The sequence below is a fragment of the Lactuca sativa genome, chromosome 5 (genome assembly GCF_002870075.4).
Source record: "Lactuca sativa cultivar Salinas chromosome 5, Lsat_Salinas_v11, whole genome shotgun sequence".
Lineage (NCBI taxonomy): Eukaryota > Viridiplantae > Streptophyta > Magnoliopsida > Asterales > Asteraceae > Lactuca > Lactuca sativa.
Window position 1 is genome coordinate 190896230 of NC_056627.2, and position 18188 is coordinate 190914417.

Below are 18188 nucleotides of genomic sequence, written 5' to 3' on the forward strand. Positions count from 1 at the left end.
AATTACAAATATTATTTCTAACTTGAATAAGAGTTATGAAACTCTAAAATAGTTTGAAGTCTCAAAATTCAGTTAATTTTGATATCCAAAGATTTACAAACTCCTTAAAACCCTAAAAGTCATAAAAACTTAAATTTATGAAGTTTTATATTAAAATATCATAAAAAATTTTATAAACACTATAATATCAAATTAATATATCTAAAATGTTGAAAAATACTCTAGGAAATTAATTTAATTCATTAACATTAACTTTACATTTATAAGTTAAAAAATTCAAGAGTTATAAACAAAATTTATATAAAATATACATTTTATATAAATTGAAAGAAATTTTATAAAAATTAAGGAGATAATACAAAATAAATAAATAAAACAAAATAAAATCTCCTATCTCCACTCAAAAATCGGCCTCATATATCTTCCCCCAAGTCGCATCTTCACTAAGCCTAATCATTTTACTCATTCCATCACTCCACCTCTCTACTTCTCTCTCTAAAAGCTTCTCTCCCACTTCTCTGTAGCAAATCTGATTATAAGTTCGCATACATCTCTGCATTTTGGTGGAGAGAAACCACAAAGAGATAACGAGAGAGACTGAGTACCCAGAGAGACACGAGAGAGATTGAGTACCCAGAGAGACAAAATGTCTCTTTTCTCTCCTTTCTTCTCTTTAAAACCCCCATTCGTTTCCCTCTTTCTAACTCATGAAATTTTGGCAGCAAGAATATCATTTTACTCAAAATTCTTCACCCTATGAAGTTGTTCTTCAAGGTAAACAAAAATTTCCTTCATCATCCTTCAATTTCCTATCAAAAATTTCAAGTTTTCTTGCATTTTTCTTCTCCATAAACTATTTTCTTCGAGATTATTCACATGCATGTTCATGCATGTCAAATTTGATGATGATGGTGATAGGATTTCACCCAAAAACAACATGTATGTTGTTAGAAGGTGAAATCCAATGATCAAAACCTAAATCAAATTCATAAACTTGAGTTTTACAAGCTTTAAAGATCCAAAACCACATGTATTCAAGTTTTTCATTTAGAAACATCATTTTGAACAAAATAAGTTCATTCATGGTCTTCAAATCATAATGCATGTGTGAACATCAAGCTTAAAGGCTTGATGATCAAAGTACACTGTTATGAATGCTTATAAAGGATTTATTCATAAATAAATATCCAAAACTTTTTTTCTGCTCAAATCTGATTTTTCCAAGAATCCAAACAACAAAAGAAGATTATCAGAATTTTTTTAGAAAATAATTAGTTTTCTCGATTTATTATAATTTTTGCAAAAACATAGAGCAATAATTAATATAAAATACTCTTGATGGTCAATAAATTTTGGTAAATTTCCGATATCACCTATGCATTGAGTAAAAACTTTTCATGAAGTTGCATGCATTTCTAAGGCTATTTTCTGTTGATTTCTGATTTATTTTTGTTGAAGAGAAATAAATAGTAAAATACAGTTATGAATGTCCAAAGTCATATTCCATAATTTTCTCATCTTCTAGACATCATAAAGACTCCATGATTTATTTTTGTTGAAGAGAAATAAATAGTAAAATACAATTATTTTTCCCGATTTATTGAATGTCTGAGGAATTAAATTAATGAAAAATAGCTACACTTATCCAAAAAAATTATGAAACTTCATCAGCATATCTTATATTACATATTAATCGTAAATAAAAAGTTTAGTCAATTGTACCTACTGTTTTATAATTTTTCACGACTTAATGCTTATTTAAATGAATAAAACAAAGAAAAATAGTTAAAGTGTTTGAAAACCAACTTTGATATTTTTCCCATCTTATATATGTTAAATAACAGCGGCACAAAATATTTGGAGAATTTTGTAAAATGATCCCTATTTATTTCGACTTTTGCTATAATAAATACACAAAAATCATAAAATCATGTTAATCTTTTTAAAAACCAAGTTTTATATTTTTTCTAGATTATATATGATGAATATCAGTGATACAAAAATTTTGGAGGATTTTCTTAACTAGTTGCTGTTTTTCATGAATTTGTGTTGATTTGAGAAATTAAATAAAGGAAAAATAGTTAGACAAATAAAAAATTCAAGAAAACTTATTTTAATGTCTTTGCCTACAGTGAAAACGCAAATAAAAAGTTTGGAAAATTTGTAACTTATTTGAGTTAGTTTTGAATATTTAACCATTTGAAACACTTTCCAAAATGTTATAGTTACACTTCAATTAACATTGCCAAAAATAGGAATTTTCACTTAAATTTGTTATTTAACAAATTGATCCATGGGAATCTGAATTTATAGAAAAATGTTTGTAACTTATACAAAACCTAATTTTGACATAATATTGGCATAATTATATTGTAGAAATTAATTATACTAGTGTTATATTTTCGACTAGAGACTTACTAGTGTGTAACCTTATCGTAGTGAATCGGTAGTAGGACATGAGGGAAGTTAGCTCAACGCATCACAAATAGCTTCATTTTAGCAACGAAATTGTTTATGTTTGTTGTATTTATTTTGACTCGTATAAACTTGGTTGCTATATTTTGCATGTATGTGTATGTTACTTTAATTCATAAGGACTGTATCGCGGTTAAGTCGCTGGAATCATTTGACACAACTCATTAACTCTTTTGAGCCCATGGTGATCATGGATATATAGCGCTATTAGGAGGTAGACAACTCTTCACTCACACGATTCGCTTGAGTGCATTTTACCATATTTTATACTCTATGTTTGCGATACACATAGTAGTCAATAGGGCATGGTTCAGTCATTAGGCTTGAGTTGTGAACTCAAGAATGGAAACTTGATGCACATACGGATATTACATCGCATTTTAGCAACGAAACTTGTATACTCATTTGAGCAGTGAAACTTGTATACTCATTTTAGCAACGAAATTTGTATACTCATTTGCGAAACGAAACTTGTATACATATTTTAGCAACGAAACTTGTATATATTTTGAATAATCTAATTATTTGGGAAGTGAAACATGCAAATTTAAAACACAAAGATAAAGAATTGACAAGAGATAGTAAACAATACTCATAAATAAATCTCCATTACTTAATCATCAAATGTCAATTAAATTTACTTTGTTACAAGTTTCTAAATATCTATCTAATCACTGAAACTATTATCATCCTTCAGACCAATGCTCCTCGCATGCTAAACATGCTTAATCCTACTCAGACCCTCCATGAGGGGATCTGCAGGATTCTCTTCATGATGAGGCTTCCTTCTTCTACACCATGTCTGATAAAGTGATATTTTCTATCGATATGTCTTGATCTACCATGATGTTTTGGTTCCTTGGTCAAGGAAACCGCTCCTTCATTATCCCTGAAAATCTCCACTTGCTCCTTTATGGCTGGCCCTACTCCAAGATCTCCGATGAAGTTTTTCAACCATATAACATCTTTCGACGCTTCGCTTGCTACAATTTACTCTGATTGACAAGTACAATCAGATATGGTCTCCTGCTTGGAACTTTTCCAAGTCGTTGCTCCTCCATTAAGGGTAAAACCCAACCAGACTGAGAACGATAATTATGTCTGTCGTTCTTAAACTAGCGTCACTATATCCAATAACTCTAAAGTCCTCACTACAACCAAGTACAAGGACCCAATCATTTGTCCTTCATAGATACTTAAGAATGTTCTTGACCTCTATCTAATGAGATTTACCTAGATTTCCCTGATATCGACTAACCATGCTTAAAGCAAAAAAGCCATGTTAGGGAGAGTACATGTCATAGCATACATGATTGATCAAACAGTAGAAACATATGGAACTCGATTCATTTATGCTATTTCAGCTTCAGTACTCAGACTCTGATTCTTACTCAGTTTGGTATTACTCTATATAGGTAACTCTCCTTTCTTGGAATTCTCCATGCTAAAACGTTTTAGCGCCTTATCCAAATATGTGATTTAGTAAGTCCAATTAGTCTTTTACTCCTATTTCTCAAAATTCTTATTCCCAGAATATAAGCAGCCTCTCCTAGATCCTTCATAGCGAAACACTTTCCAAGCCATGACTTTGTTGGATTAGTGTCTAAGTCCATAACTATTTTGGTATGTACTTGACCCGATGGTGCATGGTCCTTTTGGGTTGCCTTCACCAAAGCAACTTGATTGGAGAAATATATATAGAGAGAGAGGATAATATGATTTATTAATATGTTATAAGAATAATATATTAAAGGAGAAATCATATTTGTTTAATTAATATTGGTCGATAATTAATTAAGAATTAGTTTTGTGATCAAGTGTAATTAATTAAACTTGAGGGGCTGAATTGTAATTATGTGATAGTTACAAAATAAGGTAAGAATTATCTTATAAGTATGGTGAACGAATTTAAGGTTGGAAAGCCTTAGAATTCGAGTATGATAAGGATTCAAGGATTATCTTATTGGTTGCTTAATGGATAATCAACTAGATAAGGATAATGACTGAAACCCTATCTCTACACCTATATAAACACCCCTAGGGTTATGAATTCGGGTATCCCTTCCCAAGAGGTCCCAAATACGAATTCTAACCTCCCTCCTCTCTCCTTATACCTTCTCCACTTGCTTATGGTGTTTGTAAGCCATTAGAGGAGTGACACTTGTGACTCTTTGCTTTCCAAGGTCAATTCAAGGAGGAATTGGATTGTTATTGCTACATAACAATCAAGGTATGTTCTTAAACCTATTTACATGTGAATTCTGATTTCCATATGCTAGAATTAGGGTTCAAGTCTTGGATTCAAAGTATGTACAATAGAGAAACCTAGATCCGAGCTTTAGGGTTTGTATGAGCACATAGGATGTCTTATGACCAAAACCCATCAGTGGTATCAGAGCCTTGATTGGTTTCTATTGTATTGATGCTTGTTGTAACTGAAAAAATTCGATTTTTTGCATTCTGGAGGCTGGACTCGCCGAGTCCATGGCTGAACTCGCCGAGTCCAAGGTGACTCGACGAGTCCTAGGCTGACTCGACGAGTCAACTCGTCAGAAGGAGGGTACTTCGGGATTTCTTGCTGTTTTTGCTTATGGATAATTACCTTATCATGTTAGATTAATATTAATCCGATTATATGATATATTTGACTATATTTTTAATCTAATTGAAGATATTTATCAATTAATAGGATAATTGTTTCCTTATAAGATAATTGATTAATTATTTTAAGTAAATTGATAAATTATTTTGCAAGAAATCATCAAATATGGATAATTATGTGATTAAATGTTAATTTGAATTATTTGTTATTTGATCCTTGTTGTTGTGAAAAGTTTCATATTTGGCCCTTTAGGTTTTATAGTTTAAATTTGAACCCCAAAAGTTTTGTTGTTTTGAAATTTAAATAGTTGAAACCTTAATGTTTTGAAAAAGGTTTCAAAACTTGCCCTCAAGTTTTGGAATTTAAATTTTGATTTAAATAGTTTAAATTTTGATGCATATTTAAATTCTAAACCCTTATGGTTTGAAATGTTTCAAAACTTGCCCTCAAGTTTTGGAATTTAAAAGTTGATTAAAAGTTTAATTAGGAATGTTAAATTCTAAAACATCTAAGTAATTTTGAAAAGGTTCAAATCACACCCTTATGGTTTTATTAATTAATTAAGGTGTATAATTAAAAGAGATTTAATAAATCCATTAAAGTTTAGGTTAACCATTTAATAGAATTAAAAGTGTAATTGTTAAAGTTAACCACATAGTATTTTAAAAGTTATAAAATACACCCTATATATAACATTAAAAGTCTAACATTATATATATGTATAACTAAAAGTCAGTCTTACCGTTAGTAGGCCTCATTCACGAAGCTGGTCTATAAGGGGTGTTTAAGGAAATTGCCTATAAAATGGCGATTGAATGGGTATCCACTCTTACCCACCGCACTCTTGACTAGTGGAGGGTCGTTAGCCGAACGGGTAGGATAGGACGAAACCTTCCATTATAAGTATAATGAATTATCAAGTAACTAAATGTTTTATAAAATTCCCAATCTTAGTTACTTAGGCAAAAGTGAATTGATGCAATGAAATTACACTTTGTGCCCTTGCGAAGACGTTAGTGGAGCGTGTGTGGTTAACCGGCACACTAAATGGGTCTAAGCAAAGGTAGCAAAGGGTGACTCAATGTTTGTCATAGTTCGGTGGAGCGTGTGTGGTTTACCGGCACATCGAATAGGTGACTGTAACATGTGAGGGCACCCTGTGGTTTGCATGGTTATTCACACCCGCTTTGTGATCCTCGGCATCCCAGTCACAAACAAGAGGGGCATATCGAGATATAAACATGCCATTGAAAGTTCAATGTATCTCAAAGGATCTAGGAGTTTTCATAGATTTAAAACTTAAATTTCTTTTTCGTTTTTCATGGTGGAAATTAGTGAATCGTCATTCACTTACCTTCAAATATTCTGCAACTAGATTACGGCATCCCTTTTCTAGGTTGTAGCGTATTGTGTTGGGTCCTAGCCTTGGAATTTCATTTGGGTGATCTACCAAGGACTCAATCTATCAACTAACTTGAATTCGTTTTCTCCCGTTTTGTAGATGTCAAAGTTCGACAACGATGGTTTTCCCAAATCCCGTGGAACAAGCTTTCCACATGAAGATGGTATTCCACGATTCAATCGAGGAACAAGAAATCATGCTTCACTTCCTCCTCCTCCTCCTATTGTTCTCCCCAACCCACAAGATCGAAGAGTTGAAAGGTTCAATATCACTAAAGCCCTATTGGAAATGAAACATGAAGATGGTAAACCCGTGTGTGCCCACGTTCTAGGAATGAAATCACACATTGATAGGTTGATAATGTTGGGTGTGTCATTCCCAGATGAGTTGGCTGTGAATTGGGTTTTGCAGTCACTTCCTGAATCATATAATGAGTTCAAAAGAAAGTATTATATGATGAATCATGACGACAACCTCATTGACCTAACTTACATGCTCATTGCTGCTGAATCAGAAATGATTTGGCAAAGCAATGGAGTGTATTTGTTGGAAAAGTCAACCAACCATGCTTCCGAGGACGTTCTAGGAGAACCGACCTGCGTTTGCTGCCAAAAGAGAGGGCGTTGGATACAAGTCTGCCCAAAGAGCCTGAAGAGTCCAGAAGATGGGAGAGTCAAAGAGTATGGCTGTGCTTTAGGTAAAATCCACTATCTAACTCCATTAAGTTCCTATTCATTGATACATAATGTGATAAGATTGCATTTGAATGTTTTACAGGATCGGTGAAAAGAAAGGAAGCTTGGTGAAAGAACAAGATGAATCTAATCACAAGGAATGGATCTTGATCGCATGGACTTGAAGATTAGATTTTGAGCTTAGAAAGTTATGATAGAGTTGTTAGAAATTTTCTTTTATACATAGTTTTCAATGGATTTTGCATTGTAAGGACAAATGTTTTCCGCTGCTTTTATAAATAAAATAAAATTTTTGTTTGACTTATTTATTTATTTATTTCCTTGCAATGAAATCGTTATGAAAATTGGTGTTTGCATATTTCTACAACAAATGGATATGATTCTTAGTTATGTTATTTATGGAAATGTCAAGAATTTACCAAATAGGGAGAGTTTCTCATCGCCCAAAGTTTCAATTTGATAGAAATTTGGAATCATGCAACTTGGTTGCACGATGAATGAGAAATTTCATATTTGGAAATTAGATCAATTCGTTGACAAAGTGTCAGGTGAAGGACTAAGAGATCGAATACACAAAGTTGCGTGTTGATCAAGACCACCATAAGAGTAACAATTATATTCGTCATGATTTACTAAAGATTTAGTAAATATGATTATACTTACAAGATTAAGTGTAATTCTGAATTGATTAAAGGGTTTAGATCAATAGCAGAACGAATAAGAAGAATCAAGTAGGCAGAAAGATAAAAGTTTCTCCATTCTAAGAAGATGGGAGAGTACCTTTTATGCTTTATGATAAGTCTTAATGATTAAGAACCATATCTCAATTGATCCTCTAAGTGAGTCTTAGTACAATTGTATGTCTAAGAAGAGGAATCAAGAATTGAAGAAATGGTTAAATCAAGAAGTCAATCATACTTCATTCCAATGATAAATCTTAAAGTTAAGATTGTGACAATGAGTGATAAGTATTAAGAAGGTTTGTAACTTTCATTAAATGTGGTAAGATTGTGATGTCTTAGATAAGACAAAGACCAACTAGGACCAATTTATGAAGAGTTTTGATAAAAGCTACACTAACTCTTGAATATTTGTTTGTCAAGAAATGGCTTTGACAAGAGAATCTTATAAGTCAAGGAGTCAGTGGGAGTCTTAATGGTCTTGAAAGGTTTCAAGGACAAATCAAATAAACCTTACCAATCATCACTAGCACACGAGTTGAGGTTGACAACCTATCGTATTGACATTATTTTGATTATGTGCTGTTCCAATTGAGTTAATCATGCATATGAGTTCTATGAGTTCTCATCTTGAATGCATAAAAGGCAAGGCACCTTAATCAATGAAAGGTACATTGATAAGAAAGGGTGAGATGCTTAACTACTTGGAAGACGTGGTGGGCAGCTATGCTACCATGAGGCAAGAAATCAAGATTAAGAAAGTTCGATCCATATGAGTTTGAATTTGTCGTAAACGTTGGTTTTGACAAATTCACATGGATAGGAACGTTTATACACTATTTAAATCTAAGTGTCATAAGATTTCCTCCTTCATGAAAATGATTGTGAGAAAATGCTTTCACTAAGAAAGATTTTAAGAAGATAGTGATTGTAAAATTGCATTCTCGAATTCAATTATGGTTACGGCATCCCTTTCCATAATTTGAATTGTGAGGTTTGGCAATTAGTCTTAATTGTTTAGACACACATATGAACTATCGAAGGCAAAGGTGTATAAGTTCAAGAAGCATTGATAAAGGATTATCAAAGCACTAAGTATTAGAAACATGAACTTAAGAAATTCAATAAGTATTGTCTTTCTGGAAGTTGAGATGTTTATGAATACATGTCGAAGCTAGTGGGAGCATAAGTGTTATGTTTTAATAATCATCAAGATAGTGGGAGCATAAAAGTTATGATTGTATGATTATTAAGGAAAGTATTGCAAGGTTAGCAATATTAATTATAGAAAACATGAGTCATACTTTGCAAAGTCGCAATAGTTGAAAAGTTGTTTTGCTATAATTAAGGGAGAGAATATTATGCTTCATTTCAAATCTAAAGGTTTAGGTTGAGAAATGTTAATAAAATTAGTCAAAGGTACAAAATGTGTTCTTAAAATTTCGATTATGATTACGGCATCCCTCTTCACAATTCGAATTTTGAGAACATAGCAAATAAAACATTATGCGTCGTGTCCCATACGCTTCGGGTATAGGATCGATTGCAAATGCTTTAATGTTTGACCATTCTAAAATTTTCCAAATGTCAAGCACATTTAGAGGGAAAAAGGACAAGAATCGGTTTAGACTAAAATAATTAAACAACTATCAAAGGACAATCCAAGTTCGACGAGGATTGGTCGCTTGTGAGTAGTTGGAAGTATAGTATTGGAAAATATGGAAATGTTTCCATATTGGATGGACCATATCAACATCATTACGAATAGATAAGATTCTATTAAGAATGAGTTGTCATATGGAACATATGGAAGTGTGTCCATATTGGGAATTGAATATTGAGAAATCTATGACTAAATTAGAAACTTCTATGCAAAAGGATGTTCAAAGAATGTACTTTGAGTGAGAGACATCACGTCTATGGAATTGTCTTGTAACAATCTCCGATAGAGGACTTTGTAATATCATTGGCAATAGTCTTTGTGACTTTGGTGCAGTGACATTACGAAAGGATAAGTTGCATAGAATGTTAGAATCTAGTATATTCTATAAGTAGCAAGAATTTGATATTCTTTAACTTATGGAAAAAGGATTTGGAGTTGTGAAATGAGAATGATTGGAAATGTGTTCAATGTGATCTATTTCACAAAGTAAGAACCATAGGTAAACATTGTGTGCATGCTAGGAGCATGGGACAAGTATTGTAATTCAAGTAAGAAGTTGATTACCCGAAACGACAAATAATGAGTAATCAATATGGTGATAAATAAAAGGTGTTTTATTTATACTCAAAGGTTTGAGGCCATATGGGATTAGTATTATTCTTGTGTTTCACATTTGCATGTTTTGACTTCCAGAATAATTGAGTTTATTAAGAATAATCGAATTATTCAAACGGGCCACAGTCGTTCATATGTTGGAAGTAGATATGAATGAAGACTGTCGTGAATTGGTGTGTAGATTGTCTAAAAGAGTATTAGACATAAGCAAGAGTTTGCTGCAACGTTCATGAGTGCTTATGAATGTGATTTGAGCATTGGATTAGACCCACGCTCACTTGGATCACTCCATGGATTGTATCACGAGTGATTGGTGAGACGATAACATCTTATATTCTTGAAACCGAGATGTGTGAGTTGTATCTTGCGAATCGGTTGCACATTGATAATATGTAAACGCACCAGTAACTTGGTGTTATAAAACATATTGTTGTGTGTGATTCGGTGCGTGAGTACAAGCAAGCATTGTATCAAGGTTTATCCGTTCCTTTTATCCAAAGTAGGATAAAAGCGATATCTTTGGGCCCCTCGATGGTTTAGTGATGACAAACGTAAATGCTCGGCCGGGCTAGGGCTAATTTGATTTGTTCAATTAGTCAGTCGTCATAAATCAGAAATCGAGAAGTAGTACAAAGAGAATGATTAGAAATCATATCTCATATGATATCTAGAATGGAGGAATATTTGATCCCTTATCTAAGGACACGCGTATTTGATATGATCAGAGTTGACAGCGGCTTTGGAAAGCTACGATTGCAGATCGGGATCCGAAGTCATACGCAGAATAGTTATTAGACTTATCCAAGCCATGACTTTGTTGGATTAGTGTCTAAGTCCATAACTATTTTGGTATGTACTTGACCCGATGGTGCATGGTCCTTTTGGGTTGCCTTCACCAAAGCAACTTGATTGGAGAAATATATATAGAGAGAGAGGATAATATGATTTATTAATATGTTATAAGAATAATATATTAAAGGAGAAATCATATTTGTTTAATTAATATTGGTCGATAATTAATTAAGAATTAGTTTTGTGATCAAGTGTAATTAATTAAACTTGAGGGGCTGAATTGTAATTATGTGATAGTTACAAAATAAGGTAAGAATTATCTTATAAGTATGGTGAACGAATTTAAGGTTGGAAAGCCTTAGAATTCGAGTATGATAAGGATTCAAGGATTATCTTATTGGTTGCTTAATGGATAATCAACTAGATAAGGATAATGACTGAAACCCTATCTCTACACCTATATAAACACCCCTAGGGTTATGAATTCGGGTATCCCTTCCCAAGAGGTCCCAAATACGAATTCTAACCTCCCTCCTCTCTCCTTATACCTTCTCCACTTGCTTATGGTGTTTGTAAGCCATTAGAGGAGTGACACTTGTGACTCTTTGCTTTCCAAGGTCAATTCAAGGAGGAATTGGATTGTTATTGCTACATAACAATCAAGGTATGTTCTTAAACCTATTTACATGTGAATTCTGATTTCCATATGCTAGAATTAGGGTTCAAGTCTTGGATTCAAAGTATGTACAATAGAGAAACCTAGATCCGAGCTTTAGGGTTTGTATGAGCACATAGGATGTCTTATGACCAAAACCCATCAGACTTAACTTCCTGCATGGTTGGAATGTCATTTCCTAAAAGTAGTATGTCATCAACATACAATACCAAGAAAGTGACTATACTCCTACTAGCTTTGACATATACACAAGATTCATCCTCACTGCTAGAAAATGCAAACTCTTTAACCTTTTCGTCAAAGCAAAGATTCCATCTGCAAGAAGCTTTTTTCAATGCATAGATTGATTTCTGAAGCTTACACACTCTATTAGGGTACTTAGCATCCATAAAACCCTCTGGCTGACTCATATAAAAAATCCTAAGCCAACATTCCATTAAGGAAAGCGGTTTTCACATCCATTTGCTAAATTTCATAATCATGAACGCATCTATGGCTAGCATAACTCTAATAGATTTAATCTTAGCTAGGTGAGAAGGTCTCATCATAGTCAACCCCTAGGGTTTGAGTAAATCCCTTCGCAACCAACCTAGCGTTGAAGGTGTGTACCTTTCAATCCATGTCGATCTTCTTCTAGAAGATCCATTTGCACCCAATTGTCTTACGACCCAGTACATTGTCAACCAATTTCCAAACATGATTGTCATACCTGGACTTGATCTCGTTGTCCACTACCTCTATCCACTCAAGAGACTCAGGGCCTACCATGGCTTTCTTGTAGTTAGAAGGCTCGTCCAAATTTACCAGTGTACTATAAGTGATAAACATATCACCATCTGTAGTTATATGGAAACCATAAAGCTCTGGTGTCATTTTAACTAGAGTGGAGCATCTAAGAGGTAATGACTCGTCAATGGGTTCAATTGGAATTTCTTCCTCCGGTTGAGCGCTAGTGTTAAAGGTTCTGTTGAAACAAAGTTCAATCATAATCGTTAGCTTCTATATAGACAAACAATTAAGAACGTAATTATAAACATGAGAATGGCTTTAATCGTGTCGTATGATTATTGATTCAACACCTCAGAAGAGCTCGATAAAGAACTTCGACTGTAGAGGTGTTTAGGGTTACAAAATAATCAACATAAAATCAACTGACTCTAATGCATACATGCATGCATATTTATAGTTTAACCCTACTAGATAATCACGGATGGACAGGCCCAATCCGGATACAAAATACAGGCCCATGACGCAACACAATTAAACTCAACAATCTCCCCTTTTGCGTCAATGGAGTCGAAAGCTCACTTTGGTTGAGCTACATAAACCTTATTTATTTTTTGAACACCTTCGGTATGATAGCCAACAGATGATGTCGAAACGTTATGTACCACCGCAACATGTCAATGAAGTTCTTCTTATCTGCCTCTGAGTTCTGCTTTCACCGATGAATAATGTTGATAATATGCTCCAAGAAATCTGTTGAAAACAAATGTTTATCGACAAGAGTGAACAGATATATGTGAGCTTCGCCCTTTGTAAACATCATAATGAGATGTGTAGAATCTATTTGGCCCATCTTCATCTGGTTCACATCTCCTGGTTTCGGTGTTGTCTTGGCAGTTGGTTTCTTGTTCATTACTTTCGCTATCTCCTGATCCAAAGAAGCAACCTCATGAATGTAGGAAGCCAACAACCTCTTCAAGTGATCCAGTATCGGCTCATATTCTTTTGGATTAGTGAGCAGAATGTTAAACAAAAGAATCCAATCGTGAGGATTTAAATTCGGAAGATCTGCTAGGGAAATAATCGACATCGAGTTTGCTGATCCTCGTGTGATTTTGAAATTAACATTTACGAACTTCCCAGCAGGCGAAGGTTTGAGTACCTTGACAGTGACAATCTTCTGTGCGCTCCATGTCAAGTATCGCGGTTGACCATACTTCAAATAAAAGCCGATTAGCTCACGATCAACTTTTGGATGAGGAAAAGGAACATCAACAGTCGAATCGAAAAAATGAAATGTGAATGCCTTCTGTGTTATCGGCATGTCGAACTGTGAGTCCTTAGAATTGTCACAGTCAAACAAAGCAACAGGTTCCAAGCAATAAACACTTGAAAACTCTATAGCTTGATTGATAAGTGTCTCTTTTTCCCAAAGAGGAAATAAGGCTTTTTTTGCAGTTTAAGGCTTCTTCTTCCTCCTTGGTCCTCCTTTCCCTCTCCTCAGCATCCTTCGCAACCTTTAGAGATTCATTCAACTCTCTTTCTCTCTACTTTCTTTTGAGAGCCACATCAATTGTCTCTTTAACATTATTATCACTATCATCTTCACCCTCATTATGCTTAGCTTGAGAACCAGAACCCGAAGCTTAATTACCCTTGGGTTCGGTTGTGACTTTGACATTTGGTTGGGCAGATTCGGTTTTCACAATCACCTTCTCCTTCGGTTGAGCACTATCTCCCCCTTATTTTGGAGGTAAGAATGGCTCCGAAACACCTTTCATCTCATGTAAAAAGGCAAGGGCAAGAAGTAATTTTGTAGTGAGATGATTTCTTATGGTCAAAGTGAGGATAGGATCATGAGTACAAATAATGTTGGTCAGCATATCCTTGACATCCCCTGCACAGCTCCGAAAAACAGCTCGCTCACTTTTCAATAAAGAAATCTCCTTTTCAGCTTGAGCAAGCTGAACCTTCTAAGCTTCAATGGTGGATGCTTGTCTGGCAAGTTCTTCCATCAGAGTACTTTCGGTTGCTAAATTAGCATGAAGGGATTCCAGCCGAGAAGACACATAACTAAGTGAAGTGTTCTCTGCTTGGATGGAAGAACGAACAGCCTCAAACTTTGTTTACTCCTCTTGAAGAGACTTGGAGAATGAATCCACAGAGGCTTGTACCTTGGCCGCATTTGTATCCGCATGCCCCTTGAGTGACTTAAGAAATATTTGAGTTGTATGTACAACCTCTGCAACATCAGCAGTGGCCTTCTTGCAAGAAGAAGAAGAGTCAGTAACAGATTGTGTGGATTTTTCAATGGACTCTGTGTATTGTTCAAGAGCAGTTTCCAAAAAGGCTTTTAGTACAACGCCACTATAGGATTTGTTGTCATCAAGAAGTTTGTCCAGTTTCTCATTAATGGTCTGCAAGTGTTGGCTTGTGATGGGAGCAACATCATCTTCATCGGTAGGAAGCCTATAGGGACTGTAGTATGTAGAATCAAACTCATCATTAGCACCACCGAGAGTGGCACCGGAATCAGTTGAGTGGTTGGGAGAAAGAGGTTTAGAAGTAACTGGAGGTTCAGTTACAATAGTTTCCCCCGTATCAGATAGGTTGACTTCTACTGTCGGTTCAGGTATGGTAGTGGTAGTTGATTGGGAAATAATGGGAGGTGGTAAGGGGGTTGTGGATATAGAAACAGAAGTAATTGGTGGTGGTGGTAAGGATGTTGTTGAAGTTGGTGTTTGAGATGTGGTAGGTAGGGGAATAGGAGCAACCGAAACTGAAACTGTCTGTTTCAGTGATGGAGGTGGTGTAGGAAGTTTGTCATGAAGATAGTTTGTTGAAGTTGGGGACCGGGGAGGTGTGTTGCCTCTCGGTAATTCATGATGAATTTTCTCTTCGCCATTCTCCTCGTCATTTTCTGAACTGGGAGGAGTGGGACTCTTGGACTGTTTTGCCATCTTCTTAATCTTCTTTGGATTAGAAGAATCTCCTTTTTAGGACTTTCGCTTCTTGGACTTATCATCATCCGTTGTCTCTTTATAGGTAGTATTTTGTTTTCCTCGGTTGCCAGGCTTGTCCACAGCAGCTAGGGCAGCCTTCTGTTCAGGAGATAAGACTCTCGGTTCCTTGAGGGGAAGCTTGCAATAAGTTGCCATGAATTTACTCTTGATTGTAACACACCGGCACATTGTCTTCCGGATATAGCCAATGTGATGGAACTTCGTAGGATCGGAGATGATGATTTTCTTGGTGTGAAACGTGGAAATAGACGCAACTAGGGCATCCTTCATGACCGGAATTTCCAAAGAATTAATCGCCCTTCGTGAAATGAGAGTCCAAAATCTACCACATGAAATTTCAGAATGCCTCGTAGAAGTATTGAGGCTTTGCACCGCTTGAGACCAGATAATCGACCCATAGTCGAGATTGATACCTTTGTAAAGACCATATAGAAGGGTGAGAAAACCCTTGTTGGTGTCATCTGATCCACCACTCCTCTCCGCAAAACTCTTGATGAGAAGAGTGAGCAATCCATTCCATGGGGAGGGATAGCATGACTTCTTGACCTTTGTAACCGTGGTTAGCACGTCAGTGTATCCCATCTCGTAGAGCATTGAGAACAGTTGAGTAGTTGTGATGAAGTCTGGTGAAATCAAAGATGAGTCCACTGCAAGGTGAAAAAGGGAACAAAATCTCCCTTTTGAAATATAGGCCTTTTTAGAATGGATTTGAAAGTAGATTCTTTCCCTGTTCTTGTCATAGGAGGCAGTAGAGTAAACTTGTGATAGTAGAGACATAGGAACAGCTTCCACTTGAGTTAGGGCTATAACCAAAGGTGAATATTTCAAACACTCTACCACTTGTAGCATGTACGAATCATATAGAAACTGATTGAGTTCGATAATCATGTTCTGATTAGGCTTGATTGAGAACAATGGCAATGAAGTAGTTTGGTCTTGAGAAGATGAAGAATTCGCCATTGTTGATTGAATAAAGAAGATGAACAGTTGTGAATCGCCGTGTAGATAGAGAGAATTTGTTGCAGGTGAAAGAGAGAAATGAAATTAGAACTCCTTCATATACCATTTCCAAGAGAGAGAAAGAATTGTCATCATATTGATGAGATCACTAAAACGTCGCCTGAAAAAGCACGATATGACAGGTTGGTTTCTCCCAGATATACGTCAGCACGCGTGGTTTAAGTAGCCGTTCAAATTCACGCGCCTAAAATCTTATCCTCAATCGTCGTTTGAAATTCAGCTTCTCTCCAAAATTAAACAAAAATCAAACGAACAGCAACCAGAATGTAGGAAAATTAAAAATTTTCGTGCAATACGGTGACAAAAGATAAAGAAATAAAGAAAAATGTGTATGGGATGTGAGTGATGTCTTATTAGAAGACATGAAGCAGATGATTCCAAGCAAGAATCATTTCCTTCAAAGTCAAGAGAGACTTGAAGTGCTTGTGAGGTTTCTCGAGAAAATACGATCAACTGTTTGTAGAGAAACATTGAAAGGATTCTTTTAATTTGTAGGCTAAGGGTAGCTTATCTTTAACCGGACATCAATACTTAACATAAGATCGATCGTTGGTAGAAGTACTTGTGAGACCGGTGTGGTCTGTTGAACAAGTAGGTTGGATATAATTTATAGTGACTAAAGAAGTGATAGAAATCCAAAAAAAAATAAATTGGATCTTTTTGGGAAGAAAGGCGTTGGTGTTAGACGATTTCATAAAAGATCACGCAAAAATAAAAGGGATTTCATTAGGTACACAGTAAGATCTTGAATATAATAATTCACCGTCAATTCATTGTAGGTGTTGGATTTTGGGTTTCACTCAGCACGTGGTATACGTATCTAAGATCACAAACACAGATGTTATGCAACCATAAACCTCAGTGGTAAGGACCGAGAGTCTCAAGGGTTACAGTGGTGAACCGAAAGTTGATGGAGAAATAGAAAGAGGATGGTTTGAAGAACAGAAAGTACCTCTGCTATATAAATATGACAAAGCAGAAAACTTATAACCCATATGAGACGAGTAAGATAGCTCTTGACTTGAGTTAAATGTAGCAGCCCGATTGGGAAGAGGCGATAGGTATTCATTGAATTATTAGGGCTTTACTCTTAGTCAAAGAGGCTTTGGTGAACATGCAACAGCATGCTTCTAAGGATCCTTAACTAGTTCAAAAGAAAAGCGAAAAGAAAAATATACCTACCTTAGCTCCAAATGTTGTTGTACTGACATACTTGAGTCTTATGTAAAAGAACAAGCAAACAAACACACCACACAAACAAAACAAACAAACCAAATATTAAAAAAAAAAAAAGTAAAGTCTTTTTAAGGTTTTGAGATTTTCTGAAAAATAATAAAAACAGAAAGAGAAAATATTTTTTTTTGGATTTTTGAAGTTTTGAAATTTTCTGAAAAATAATAAAAATAGAAAGTGAAACATAAAGTAGCATAAAACACCAAAAAATATAGTTAATAGTATAAACAAAATGTACAACCGAAACTTTATCTTAAAAGAATGAAGCGAAATAAGTTGAGCGTCCGGTTCATTTCGGTCCGTAAAATTTTAGATCCGAAATACACCGAGCGTTCGGTTCATTTCGGTTCCCAAAATTTCTGGAACCGAGATAGACCAAGCGTTCGGTTCATTTCGGTTCCCGAAAAATCTGGAACCGGAATAGACCAATCGTTCACTCTATTTCGCTTGTCTAATTTTTAGTGAGAGATTTAAGGATTCGGTACCGACTCTGCTTCCATCATACCCAGGCCTTGTAATATTTTATTGAAGCTCACTTCAGGTAAGGCTTTAGTGAATATATTTTCCAATTAATCAGAAGATCGGA

General features: G+C 35.1%; 1 protein-coding gene across 1 annotated transcript; it reads right to left on the reverse strand.

Moving 5' to 3' along the window:
* Positions 1–14452: 14452 nt before the first annotated feature.
* Positions 14453–15286, reverse strand: LOC111900457 (flocculation protein FLO11-like). Its single transcript, XM_023896344.1, has one exon. The coding sequence runs from the start codon at positions 15284–15286 to the stop codon at positions 14453–14455; it is 834 nt and encodes a 277-aa protein (XP_023752112.1).
* Between the last annotated feature and the right edge of the window lie 2902 nt (positions 15287–18188).

Coding starts and splice junctions, on each gene's coding strand:
- LOC111900457 (XM_023896344.1), bottom strand. CDS start 15,286: ATGGCAAAACAGTCCAAGAGTCCCACTCCTCCCAGTTCAGAAAATGAC.